This window comes from Rhinoraja longicauda, chromosome 12 (assembly GCF_053455715.1).
Source record: "Rhinoraja longicauda isolate Sanriku21f chromosome 12, sRhiLon1.1, whole genome shotgun sequence".
NCBI classification, from domain to species: domain Eukaryota; kingdom Metazoa; phylum Chordata; class Chondrichthyes; order Rajiformes; family Arhynchobatidae; genus Rhinoraja; species Rhinoraja longicauda.
The window spans coordinates 54,498,906-54,511,981 of NC_135964.1; the positions used below are offsets into that span (position 1 = coordinate 54,498,906).

Here is a 13,076-nt window from a genome sequence, read left to right on the forward strand (position 1 = left end):
TAGGTTGTCGCCAGGTGATGTAGGTTGTCGCCAGGTGATGTAGGTTGTCGCCAGGTGTCGCCAGGTTGTCGCCAGGTGATGTAGGTTGTCGCCAGGTGATGTAGGTTGTCGCCAGGTTGTCGCCAGGTGATGTAGGTTGTCGCCAGGTTGTCGCCAGGTAATGTAGGTTGTCGCCAGGTTGTCGCCAGGTGATGTAGGTTGTCGCCAGGTGATGTAGGTTGTCGCCAGGTGTCGCCAGGTTGTCGCCAGGTGACGTAGGTTGTCGCCAGGTTGTCGCCAGGTGATGTAGGTTGTCGCCAGGTGATGTAGGTTGTCGCCAGGTTGTCGCCAGGTGTCGTAGGTTGTCGCCAGGTGATGTAGGTTGTCGCCAGGTAATGTAGGTTGTCGCCAGGTGTCGCCAGGTTGTCGCCAGGTGATGTAGGTTGTCGCCAGGTTGTCGCCAGGTGATGTAGGTTGTCGCCAGGTGATGTAGGTTGTCGCCAGGTTGTCGCCAGGTGATGTAGGTTGTCGCCAGGTGATGTAGGTTGTCGCCAGGTGTCGCCAAGTTGTCGCCAGGTGACGTAGGTTGTCGCCAGGTGATGTAGGTTGTCGCCAGGTGTCGTAGGTTGTCGCCAGGTGATGTAGGTTGTCGCCAGGTGACGTAGGTTGTCGCCAGGTGATGTAGGTTGTCGCCAGGTGTCGCCAGGTTGTCGCCAGGTGATGTAGGTTGTCGGCAGGTGATGTAGGTTGTCGGCAGGTGATGTAGGTTGTCGCCAGGTGATGTAGGTTGTCGCCAGGTGATGTAGGTTGTCGGCAGGTGATGTAGGTTGTCGGCAGGTGATGTAGGTTGTCGGCAGGTGATGTAGGTTGTCGGCAGGTGATGTAGGTTGTCGGCAGGTGATGTAGGTTGTCGCCAGGTGATGTAGGTTGTCGGCAGGTGTCGCCAGGTTGTCGGCAGGTGTCGTAGGTTGTCGCCAGGTGATGTAGGTTGTCGGCAGGTGTCGCCAGGTTGTCGCCAGGTGATGTAGGTTGTCGGCAGGTGACATAGGTTGTCGCCAGGTGATGTAGGTTGTCGCCAGGTGATGTAGGTTGTCGCCAGGTGTCGCCAGGTTGTCGCCAGGTGATGTAGGTTGTCGCCAGGTGATGTAGGTTGTCGCCAGGTTGTCGCCAGGTGATGTAGGTTGTCGCCAGGTTGTCGCCAGGTAATGTAGGTTGTCGCCAGGTTGTCGCCAGGTGATGTAGGTTGTCGCCAGGTGATGTAGGTTGTCGCCAGGTGTCGCCAGGTTGTCGCCAGGTGACGTAGGTTGTCGCCAGGTGATGTAGGTTGTCGCCAGGTGATGTAGGTTGTCGCCAGGTTGTCGCCAGGTGTCGTAGGTTGTCGCCAGGTGATGTAGGTTGTCGCCAGGTAATGTAGGTTGTCGCCAGGTTGTCGCCAGGTGATGTAGGTTGTCGCCAGGTGATGTAGGTTGTCGCCAGGTTGTCGCCAGGTGATGTAGGTTGTCGCCAGGTGATGTAGGTTGTCGCCAGGTGTCGCCAGGTTGTCGCCAGGTGACGTAGGTTGTCGCCAGGTGATGTAGGTTGTCGCCAGGTGTCGTAGGTTGTCGCCAGGTGATGTAGGTTGTCGCCAGGTGACGTAGGTTGTCGCCAGGTGATGTAGGTTGTCGCCAGGTGTCGCCAGGTTGTCGCCAGGTGACGTAGGTTGTCGCCAGGTTGTCGCCAGGTGTCGTAGGTTGTCGCCAGGTGATGTAGGTTGTCGCCAGGTTGTCGCCAGGTGATGTAGGTTGTCGCCAGGTGACGTAGGTTGTCGCCAGGTGTCGCCAGGTTGTCGCCAGGTGATGTAGGTTGTCGCCAGGTGTCGTAGGTTGTCGCCAGGTGATGTAGGTTGTCGCCAGGTGATGTAGGTTGTCGCCAGGTGATGTAGGTTGTCGCCAGGTGATGTAGGTTGTCGCCAGGTGATGTAGGTTGTCGGCAGGTGTCGCCAGGTTGTCGCCAGGTGATGTAGGTTGTCGCCAGGTGACATAGGTTGTCGCCAGGTGATGTAGGTTGTCGCCAGGTGATGTAGGTTGTCGCCAGGTGTCGCCAGGTTGTCGCCAGGTGATGTAGGTTGTCGCCAGGTGATGTAGGTTGTAGCCAGGTTGTCGCCAGGTGATGTAGGTTGTCGCCAGGTTGTCGCCAGGTAATGTAGGTTGTCGCCAGGTTGTCGCCAGGTGATGTAGGTTGTCGCCAGGTGATGTAGGTTGTCGCCAGGTGTCGCCAGGTTGTCGCCAGGTGACGTAGGTTGTCGCCAGGTGATGTAGGTTGTCGCCAGGTGATGTAGGTTGTCGCCAGGTTGTCGCCAGGTGTCGTAGGTTGTCGCCAGGTGATGTAGGTTGTCGCCAGGTAATGTAGGTTGTCGCCAGGTTGTCGCCAGGTGATGTAGGTTGTCGCCAGGTTGTCGCCAGGTGTCGCCAGGTTGTCGCCAGGTGATGTAGGTTGTCGCCAGGTGATGTAGGTTGTCGCCAGGTGTCGCCAGGTTGTCGCCAGGTGACGTAGGTTGTCGCCAGGTGATGTAGGTTGTCGCCAGGTGATGTAGGTTGTCGCCAGGTTGTCGCCATGTGATGTAGGTTGTCGCCAGGTGATGTAGGTTGTCGCCAGGTGTCGCCAGGTTGTCGCCAGGTGACGTAGGTTGTCGCCAGGTGATGTAGGTTGTCGCCAGGTGTTGTAGGTTGTCGCCAGGTGATGTAGGTTGTCGCCAGGTGACGTAGGTTGTCGCCAGGTGATGTAGGTTGTCGCCAGGTGTCGCCAGGTTGTCGCCAGGTGATGTAGGTTGTCGCCAGGTTGACGCCAGGTGTCGTAGGTTGTCGCCAGGTGATGTAGGTTGTCGCCAGGTTGTCGCCAGGTGATGTAGGTTGTCGCCAGGTGACGTAGGTTGTCGCCAGGTGTCGCCAGGTGATATAGGTTGTCGCCAGGTGTCGTAGTTTGTCGCCAGGTGATGTAGGTTGTCGCCAGGTGACGTAGGTTGTCGCCAGGTGTCGCCAGGTTGTCGCCAGGTGATGTAGGTTGTCGCCAGGTGTCGCCAGGTTGTCGCCAGGTGACGTAGGTTGTCGCCAGGTGATGTAGGTTGTCGCCAGGTGTCGTAGGTTGTCGCCGGTGCTGACTTCGATGAATTCCAAGTGTGGACTTGATCTGATCACCCATCAGTGTAACGTGTCCATAAATGATGTCAGGTTTTGTATGTTTTTGCACTTGTATTCTGTTTAAAGTTTGAATTTTGAAGCTTATTGTAATTTATTGAAGTTTATTACAATACTTTTGTCTGCGCTGTTTAAGTTGTTATCAACCTTTTAAAAAAATTCAATAAAGGAAATTCTTGACATTTTGACGGAAAATTGATGTATGAAGTTATTGTGTTTCAGAGTAGTTTCTGGTAGCATCACTTTCAAACAGTCATGATGCAGAATGATTGGAACCCGACCGTACACCCACTTTTGTAGGGAAAGTGGGTGAAATGTAAATGGTCTTCAGTTGTCCAGTCTTCAGGGTCGTAGCTTGTCGCGGGTGGACGTAGGTTGACCGGTTGTCATAGGTTGTTGCCTCTGTGGTGGTAGGTTGTTGTAGGTGTGGTGGTAGGTTGTTGTAGGTGTGGTGGTAGGTTGTTGTAGGTGTGGTGGTAGGTTGTTGTAGGTGTGGTGGTAGGTTGTTGTAGGTGTGGTGGTAGGTTGTTGTAGGTGTGGTGGTAGGTTGTTGTAGGTGTGGTGGTACGTTGTTGCCTCTGTGGTGGTAGGTTGTTGTAGGTGTGGTGGTAGGTTGTTGTAGGTGTGGTGGTAGGTTGTTGTAGGTGTGGTGGTAGGTTGTTGTAGGTGTGGTGGTAGGTTGTTGTAGGTGTGGTGGTAGGTTGTTGTAGGTGTGGTGGTACGTTGTCGTAGGTGTGGTGGTAGGTGAACGTTCTACTTGCGATGATCGGGTCGGTGGTTGTCGGTAGCTTGCCGTAGCTTGACATCGACTAGGTGGTAGGTTGTTGTAGCTTGTTGTAGACATTGTCGTAGGGGGGGGTCCAGTCGCCGGTTTTTCGGTGACCTGCTACAACTATGACAGTTGCCGGCAGTCGCCTTAAAAAATGCCTAAGTGGGACACGCCCTTAACCCTCTCACTCGGAGGGTGGTGAGTGTATGGAACGGGTTGCCAGAGGAGGTAGTTCAGCCAAGTACTTGAACAACATTTAACAGACATTTGGACAGGTGCAGGGATAGGACAGGTTTGGAGGGATATGGGCCAAACGCAAGGAGATGGGACTAGCTTAGATCCTGGTTGGTCTGGGCAAGTTGGGCCGAAGGGCCTGTTTCTCTGCTGTGACTCTGTGAATCTATGCTGTCCAGATGTGAGGTGTTGTTCCTTACTTCAACGAGGGCAGCAGGTGGAAGCCGGGGGTCTAATCCGGGGGTTTGGGGGGGAGGGGGTATTAACAGATCCCCAGGAGTGGGTCACAGGCTGGGGGTCTGATTCAGGGGTTCTGGGGTTCGGGGGGTTGGGGTGGGGGGGTTATTATCAGGTCCCTGGGAGTGTGTGGCTGGAGCTGGCAATGGGACTTGAAGCAGCACTGACATCATTCATTTTGACAAGTACAAGACTCACAGCAAAAGTAATTGAAGGTGATTTATGGGCCTGTCCCAGAGGTCTGGCAGCAGCAGTGGGAGTCGGGGAAGATAATCAGTGAGGACAGAGACCCTGTACCTGTCCACACTCACACATGGACAGCGAGTGGTGAATAGGTAACAACCGAGAGCAACACAGACCACTAGTCAATGTGTGAAACATAGAAAATACGTGCAGGAGGAGGCCATTCACCCCTTCGAGCCAGCACCGCCATTCAATATGATCACGGACAAAATCAGTACCCCCTTCCTGCTTTCTCCCCGTATCCCTTGATTCCGTTAGCTCTAAGAACTAAATCTAACTCTCTCTTGAAAGCATCCAGAGAATTGGCCTCCACTGCCTTCCATGGCAGAGAATTCCACAGATTCACAACTCTCTGGGTGAAAAGGTTTTTCCTGGTCTCCGTCCTAAATGGCCGACCCCTTATTCTTACAGTGCGATCATTGGTCAGGATGGCTCGGTGGGCCGAAGGGCCTGTTTACATACTATCTCTAAACTAAACTAAAACCCTCCTAGTGGATGTAGGGTAATGTTAGTGTGTGGGGATCACTGGTCAGTGTGGACACACTAAACTAAACTAAACGAAACCTCTTCTGGCACCTCGTTCCATACACACGCCACCCTCTGTACGAAACATGTCCCCCTCAGGTCCCTTTAAATCTTTCCCCTCTCACCTTTAACCTGTAGCCTCCAGTATTAGGCTTGCCTTCCCTGGGGAACAGGTTGTGGCTTTTAGCTTTGTTAGGCCCCACATTAATCAGACCATTCACAAGGTCACCCCTCAGCTATGCTCCAGGGAATAAAGACCCAGCCGATCCAACCGCTCCTGAGAGCACCAGCCCACCATCTCATCAATCTTCTTGCACCATTTCTAATTGAATGACATCCTCCCACTGGCAGGTTGAGCAGAGCTGGACACAGTATGGCCTCACCGACGGTCTGTACAGCTGGACCTCCTGGCCCGTGCAGGTGCAGGTGCAGGTGCAGGATTCCCAAAACGTTCATCTGCAAGTCGAATCGGTAGTAAGGAAGGCGAATTCAAAGCGAGCATTTATATCAAGAGGACTGGAATACAAAAACAGGGGTGTAATGCTGAGGCTGAGGTTTGTGGGGGTGTGTGTGTGTGCGTGTGTGTGTGTGCGTGTGCGTGTGTGTGCGTGTGTGCAAGTATGTGCGTGTGTGTGTGTGCGTGTGTGCGTGTGTGTGTTTGCCAGTGTGTGCGTGTGTGTGTTTGTCAGTGTGTGTGTGTATGCGTGTGTGTTTGTCAGTGTGTGTGTGTATGCGTGTGTGCAGTTGTGTGTGTGTGTGCGTGTGTGTGTGTGTTTGTCAGTGTGTGCGTGTGTGTTTGTCAGTGTGTGTGTGTGTGTGTGTGTGTCAGTGTGTGTGTGTGTGTGTGTGTGTTTGTCAGTGTGTGTGTGCGTGTGTGTGTTTGTCAGTGTGTGTGTGTGTGTGTGTGTGTGTGTGTTTTTGTCAGTGTGTGTGTGTGTGTGTGTGCGTGTGTGTGTTTGTCAGTGTGTGTGTGTGTGTGTGTGTGTGTGTGTGTGTGTGTGTGTGTGTGTGTGTGTGTGTGTGTGTGTGTGTGTGTGTGTGTTTGTCAGTGTGTGTGTGTGCGTGTGGTCCGTGCTGAGTCCTGACCTCTGCAGATTATTTCTTACAACACTTAAGCATATCAATGCAATTCAGACTCGGGCGAAGGACTGATGTCATCTCAGTGTTGATCAAGGTCTTCCCACAGAAGGATAACACATGCTTGAGATCCCAGTGGAAGAGGTGGAGAGAGGTTCTGCATACTCACGGGCCTCATATGTGAGTGAAATCCAAGATTGCCCAACAGCGCTTGCAACGCCAGAGACCCGGGTTCGATCCCGACCACGGGTGCTGTCTCCTCCAAAGACGTGCAGTAGTCCCTTACACGCGGAGACAGTCTTGCAGACAACTACATGGATGGGTCTGGAGTCACAAACATGGCAGGGTGGGTCAAGATGGCGGATGTCTGCCCTGACGTACATTAATGAGCAGCGGCAGACGGTGCTCCCCTCCCCTCCCCTCCCCTCCCTTCCCCTCCCCTCCCCTCCCTGCCCTTGGGCTGCGGACCACCGCCTGGAGAGAACCGCCCCGGTCTCCACCGTCCCCCCAATTCATGGGATCAGCCGCAGGACCACCCCTTCCCCCACTGTCTCCACTGTCTTGTGTGCATGCCACATGTGCAGTCGGCAAGTTGTTGGTTCCAGAGGCCTGGGGCTTGTCTATCTCGCGTGTAAGCCTGGGTTAGGGCTTGTCTACCTAGCATGTCAAGCCTGGGTTCGGCGGATTGCGTGGAGGAAACCATCAGAAGGTTCAACGGGCAGAAAGACGATTCCAGCAAAGCGTCGTGGGGCGCAAACAGGGCAGAATGAGTGAGATACGTAGGACACTTCTGACCATCCACTGCATCCTGACCTGTCTCCAGCCGTCCCGACTATGTCTTGCTGCTGGAACCCGATAGGCCAGTACGAGAGAGTGAGGCCGACCATCTGTGCAACTAACTCCCCCTCACTTAAATCCAATTCAAGCACAAGTCATGACTTCAACCTCGGCCAGCACACACACGGGAATCCAAACAGCAGCCGCAATAATAACACTGGAATCAAGTCATGGTCATCTTCCAACCTGAATCACCACCAACACCACCAACACCACCAACACCACCAACACCACCAACAACACCACCAACACCACCAACACCACCAACACCACCAACACCACCAACAACAACAACACTTCTGCACCGCGTGTAATTCTAAACAAGTGGTGGTGACTGTTTACAGAGATGACGGGTGGCGATCACCCACCTCCTCAGCTCCCCACACCTCTGCACCTACACTCGAAGGAGAGCTCTCCCCCTTCCCCCCCACTCTCCCCCCCTTACTCTCCCCCTTCCCCCTTCTCCCCCTCTCCCTCCCTCTCCCTCTCCCTCTTTCCACCAGTTGTGAGTTGCCGAGATATTGGAGACGGCCGACTCCGTCACCAATTAGTGAGGATCACCAGCGTTGTGTCACCAGCACACACTTACGCACTCACACACACACACACACACACCCACACACACACACACACACACACACCCCACACACACACACACCCCACACTCACACACACACTTACACACACACCCCACACTCACACACACACTTACACACACACACACACTCACACACACTCACACACGCTCACACGCTCACACAGTCATAGGGGATAGGAGCAGAATGAGGCCACTCGGCCCATCAAGTCTACCCCGCCATTCAATCACGGATGATCCATCTCTCCCTCCTAACCCCATTCTCCTGCCTTCTCCCCATAATCCCTGTCCCCCACCAGCCCTTCACTGTCCCCCCATCACCCCCACTGCCTCCCTCCACAACCAATCCTCCCTCTGGACCACTCCCCCCCACCCCACTGCCACCCCTCCCCACCCCCCAACCCCACCCCTCCCCCTCCCTCACCCCATACCCCCACCCCCCAACCCCACCCCTCCCCCTCCCTCACCCCATACCCCCACCCCTCCCCACCCCCCAACCCCACCCCTCCCCCTCCCTCACCCCATACCCCCACCCCTCCCCACCCCCCAACCCTCCCCCTCCCTCACCCCATACCCCCACCCCCTCCCACCCCCCAACCCCACCCCTCCCCCTCCCTCACCCCATACCCCCACCCCTCCCCACCCCCCAACCCCACCCCTCCCCCTCCCTCACCCCATACCCCCACCCCCTCCCACCTCCATCCTCAGCTACCCCCCCTGCAGCCCCCCTCACTGTAGCCCCGCCCCGCTGTAGCCCCGCCTCTCCCGCTGTAGCCCCGCCTCTCCCGCTGTCCCGCTGTAGCCCCGCCCCGCTGTAGCCCCGCCTCTCCCGCTGTAGCCCCGCCTCGCTGTAGTCCCGCCCCGCTGTAGCCCCGCCCCGCTGTAGCCCCGCCTTTCCCGCTGTAGCCCCGCCTTTCCCGATGTAGCCCCGCCTTTCCCGCTGTAGCCCCGCCCCTCGTTGTAGCCCCCCTCTCCCGCCGTAGTCCCGCCCCGCCGTAGTCCCGCCCCGCCGTAGTCCCGCCCCGCCGTAGTCCCGCCCCGCCGTAGTCCCGCCCCGCCGTAGTCCCGCCCCGCCCCGCCGTAGTCCCGCCCCGCCGTAGTCCCGCCCCGCCGTAGTCCCGCCCCGCCGTAGTCCCGCCCCGCCGTAGTCCCGCCCCGCCGTAGTCCCGCCCCGCCGTAGTCCCGCCCCGCCGTAGTCCCGCCCCGCCGTAGTCCCGCCCCGCCGTAGTCCCGCCCCGCCGTAGTCCCGCCCCGCCGTAGTCCCGCCCCGCCGTAGTCCCGCCCCGCCGTAGTCCCGCCCCGCCGTAGTCCCGCCCCGCTGTGCCCCCCCCCCTGTAGCCCCGCCCCGCCCCGGGCCGGGCCGCGCCAAGATGGCGGAGCTGGCGGGCGAGTGCTGCACGGACGAGCTGCTGCGGACCGACCCGCACCTGGAGCCGCACACGGGGGAGCTGCGCAGGAGGTAGCGGCCGGTGGGTGGGGGGTAGAGGGGGGGTAGAGGGGGGAGGTAGGCCGCACCGCACCGCCCCGCACCGCCCCGCCCCGCCCCGCCCCGCACCGGGCCCACTGTCACTGTCCGGCCCGGGGGCGCCAGGCCCAGGACTGCGGTCCCCGGGACTCAGGGCCCGCGCAGCGGCGCCGACTCCCGGCCCACCCGAGGGGGCACAGGGGCAGCCTGGGGATGACGGGCGCCGGTAAAGACCCCGAGCACCCATGGGTGGGGACAGGGGCACCCTTGGGTGGGGACAGGGGCACCCAAGGGTGGGGCAGGGGCACCCATGGGTGGGTCAAGGGGCACCCAAGGTGGGGTAAGGAGTACCCCGAGCACACATGGGTGGGGGCAGGGGCACCCATGGGTGGGGACAGGGGCACCCATGGGTGGGGACAGGGGCACCCATGGGTGGGGGCAGGGGCACCCAAGGGTGGGGTAAGGAGTACCCCGAGCACACATGGGTGGCGAATGCGGCGCCCAAGGACCCAGGGGTGGTGATGGCAGGTGGGGTGAATGGCACCCATGGGTGGAGGAGGTTGGGAAGGGCTGGGGACCTGGAGCACCCTGTGTTGTTGATGGTTGGTGGGAACCTCATGGGTGGGGAGCGTATTGAGTACTCATAGCACCCATACTTCAGGGGGGGGGGGCAGGGGAGAGACCTGTGGCACCCATGGGGAGAGGATGTCCAGTGCTCCTGTGGTTGGGGGGGGGGGGGGTGCCAGTGCCTGAGGCTACTGTGGCTCCCATGGGTGGGGGGGGGGGCATCTGGGGTATGTGACAGGATGGGTTGAGGGGAGGGAGTGCCCTGGGCACCCATGGGTGGGAGGCGGAGGGTGCTCGGGACCCCTGGAGGTTGGCGGCAAAAGATGGGAAGGGAGGTGAAGAGTGGAGTTGGAACAATGGGGGCGGGAGATGGGAGGTGAGCAGTGGGTTTAGATTTAATGTGTTGGCGACAGAGGCAAGATGAACAACAACCTGTGGTGAATGATTCAGACTTTAAATGTTTGGATAGGATGGTGGACAGAACATGGAACAGTGCCGCCCGCCCAGGGACAGGCGTCTGGGTCCACAATGTCCGTGCTGGACGTGATGCCAAGTTAAACTAATCTGTCTGCACCAGACCCATATCCCTGCACCGGACCCATATCCCTGCACCGGACCCATATCCCTGCACCGGACCCATATCCCTGCACCGGACCCATATCCCTGCACCGGACCCATATCCCTGCACCGGACCCATATCCCTGCACCGGACCCATATCCCTGCACCGGACCCATATCCCTGCACCGGACCCATATCCCTGCACCGGACCCATATCCCTGCATATCCATTCCCTGCAGATTCATGTGGCTGTCTAAAAGCCCCTCAACCACCTCTGTCGTAGCTGCCTCCACCACCACCCCCAGTAGCGTGTTCTAAACACCTACCATTCTCTGTAAAAACAAAAGCTTCCCCCGCACATCTCCTTTAAACTTTGTCCTTCCCCCCTTAAAGCTGTGCCCTCCGGCCTTTCACAGATCCTGTATAACCTTGCCAGGACAAATGGCCTCCTAGTGATTGCAGCCATGTTATGCACGGAGATATTGATATGAACTGTTTGTTTGTGTTGGTTGAAGGTCGGCTGAGGCAGGCCACAGTCTGACGTGAAACGTCAGAGTTTCAACACCACGGCTAACCTTTTGAAACGCAGTGATTGTGCAAAGCACAACTAGCTGGGTATTGGAGCAGAGGTTGGTGTTGTAGGAAAAGGTTAGCTGGGTGGCAGGAGGAGGTTTGGTGGTGGTGAGAGGAGATGGGAAGAATGGGGGGTGATGATGGTGTGTGTAGAGAGCACTGCAAAGTGTTGCTCCATCAGCTGTGTGAATGGGGATTCGCGTTCCTCCACTCACCCGTGGGGTAATTACAGTGTTTAGTGAGGCTTCCCACACAGGAGTGTGTGGAGCACAAACTCCAACCAGCATCCCCACACCAACATGGTGCTGCCCTGTTGAAAGCAGCTGGTAGTTATTGCGATGGAAATCCTCTGTCAGTCGCCACTGACGATGAAATCCAGCAGCTTCTCAACGCGCCAGGCCAGGACCCTCTTTGTTCGAGACAAAGGAAAAAATGATGACCTTGGACTCAGTACAATGTTCACAGTCTGCTGGGCAGTGCTGGGACTGTGCTGGGCAGTGCTGAGCCAGTGCTGGGCCAGTGCTAGGCCTGTGTCCCCGACTCAGGGCATTATAGATATTCTAGCCGTGCTGTCCCCTGCAAGGTCACTGGAAAGGCAAGTGGACCGGGCAGCACACAGCTCCCAGTCGCTGGCTGTCCGTGACGGTGTGAGACCGGCATTGCTGGCATGCCTGACCTCCGACTCCTGACACGGGCTTGCTATTTCCAGCCCCTGTCATGGGACGATTACCAGGTGGACAGAGAGGAACTCCAGGCATGTGCTGGAAACGCCACTGACTCTGGGAGCATCTTTGTGGGAAGGAGCACTGACAACATTGAGGCCACGGCCCTGGGTAAGTGATGAAGAGGCTCACCACCTTTCACACTGCCCAGCACTGGCCCACAGGGTATCCCCACCTCCCAGCCCACTGACCACCCCTCACACTGCCCAGCACTGGCCCAAACGGTATAGCCCACACCTGTGCCCACTGACCACCTCTCACACTGCCCAGCACTGGCCCACAGGGCATCCCCACCTCCGAGACCACTGACCACCTCACTGCCCAGCACTGGCCCAAACGGTATAGCCCACACCTGTGCCACCACCTCTCACACTTCCCAGCACTGGCCCAAAGGGTATCCCCACCCCTGTGCCCACAGGGTATCCCCACCTCCGAGCCCACAGGGTATTCCCACCTCTGAGCCCCTGAACCAGTGGCAGCAACCTGCCCTCCACACTGAGGGACTTCCCATTGAGGGAAGAGTGAGTCGCTGCCTGTCTGCTCCGTCCGCCTCGGCCTACCTGAGCTCCCGGTTGTTCAACACTTGAACTCCCCCTCCCATTCCCACACTGACCTTTGTGTCCTGGGCCTCCTCCACTGTTAGAGTGAGGCCCAGCACAAATTGGAGGAACAGCACCTCATATTTTGCTTGGGCAGCTTACACTCCATCAGAATGAATATTGACTGCTCTAACATAGACTTCTCTAACTCTCTAAAGTAACCCTTGCATCCCCTCTCTCTCCGTCCCTCCCCCACCCTAGTCGTTACACTATTTTCATCGTCCTGTTGAGTTTCACTGCCTGTGTAGCTCATTATCGCCTGCCCCACAGCCAACACTGGACCATTGTGGGCTCCACCTTGATCGTGGTTGCTTTTTGCATATCTGTCGTTCATTTATTCTATGTACCACCTACATCTCTCGACTGACTCTCAATCCGAAGAAGGGTCTCGACCAGAAATATCACCTTTCCTTTTCACCAGAGATGCTGCCTGTCCCGCTGAGTTACTCCAGCTTTTTGTGTGAATCTTCGGTTTGAACCAGCATCTGCAGTTCCTTCCTACACATTGAGACAGGTACATGGATAGGAAAGGTTTAGAAGGATATGGGTCAAATGCAGGCAGGTGGGACTAACCTAGATGGGAGCGTGATGGTTGGTGTGGGCAAGTTGGGTTGAAGGGTGTCTCCACGCTCTGACTAACTGTTGATGGAAGGATTGTGGTCGTGGAACAACTTCTTGTGTTTGAGGCAGCAGGAGTTATGTAACGGCCTCCAGGCGCTGTAGCCAGTGCAATGTGCTGTTGTCGAGGGCCGTGAGGTCTACCCCTCCACCAGGGGGACGGAGGACAGTGCAGTCGGTCATGCCCTGCTGCGCTGTTTGCTGGTCTGCTCCACACAGGCAGGCTGCTGATGAACGCAACCCCCAGCGATGCATGTTGGCGTTGATCCGGCCGACCCCTGTGCGGAGCCGGTTCAGGACGACC

The 13,076-nt window shown here is 57.4% G+C and overlaps 1 protein-coding gene across 1 annotated transcript in view; it reads left to right on the top strand.

The window, feature by feature from the left end:
* The first annotated feature begins 9,009 nt into the window (after window positions 1-9,009).
* The window catches only part of hsf2bp (heat shock transcription factor 2 binding protein), a 118,240-nt gene continuing 114,173 nt past the window's right edge, over window positions 9,010-13,076 (top strand). Inside the window, exon 1 of the mRNA XM_078408614.1 lies at window positions 9,010-9,128. Within this exon, the coding sequence (XP_078264740.1) occupies window positions 9,040-9,128 (89 nt within the window). The 5' untranslated portion in view covers window positions 9,010-9,039. The remainder of the gene's footprint in view (window positions 9,129-13,076) is intronic.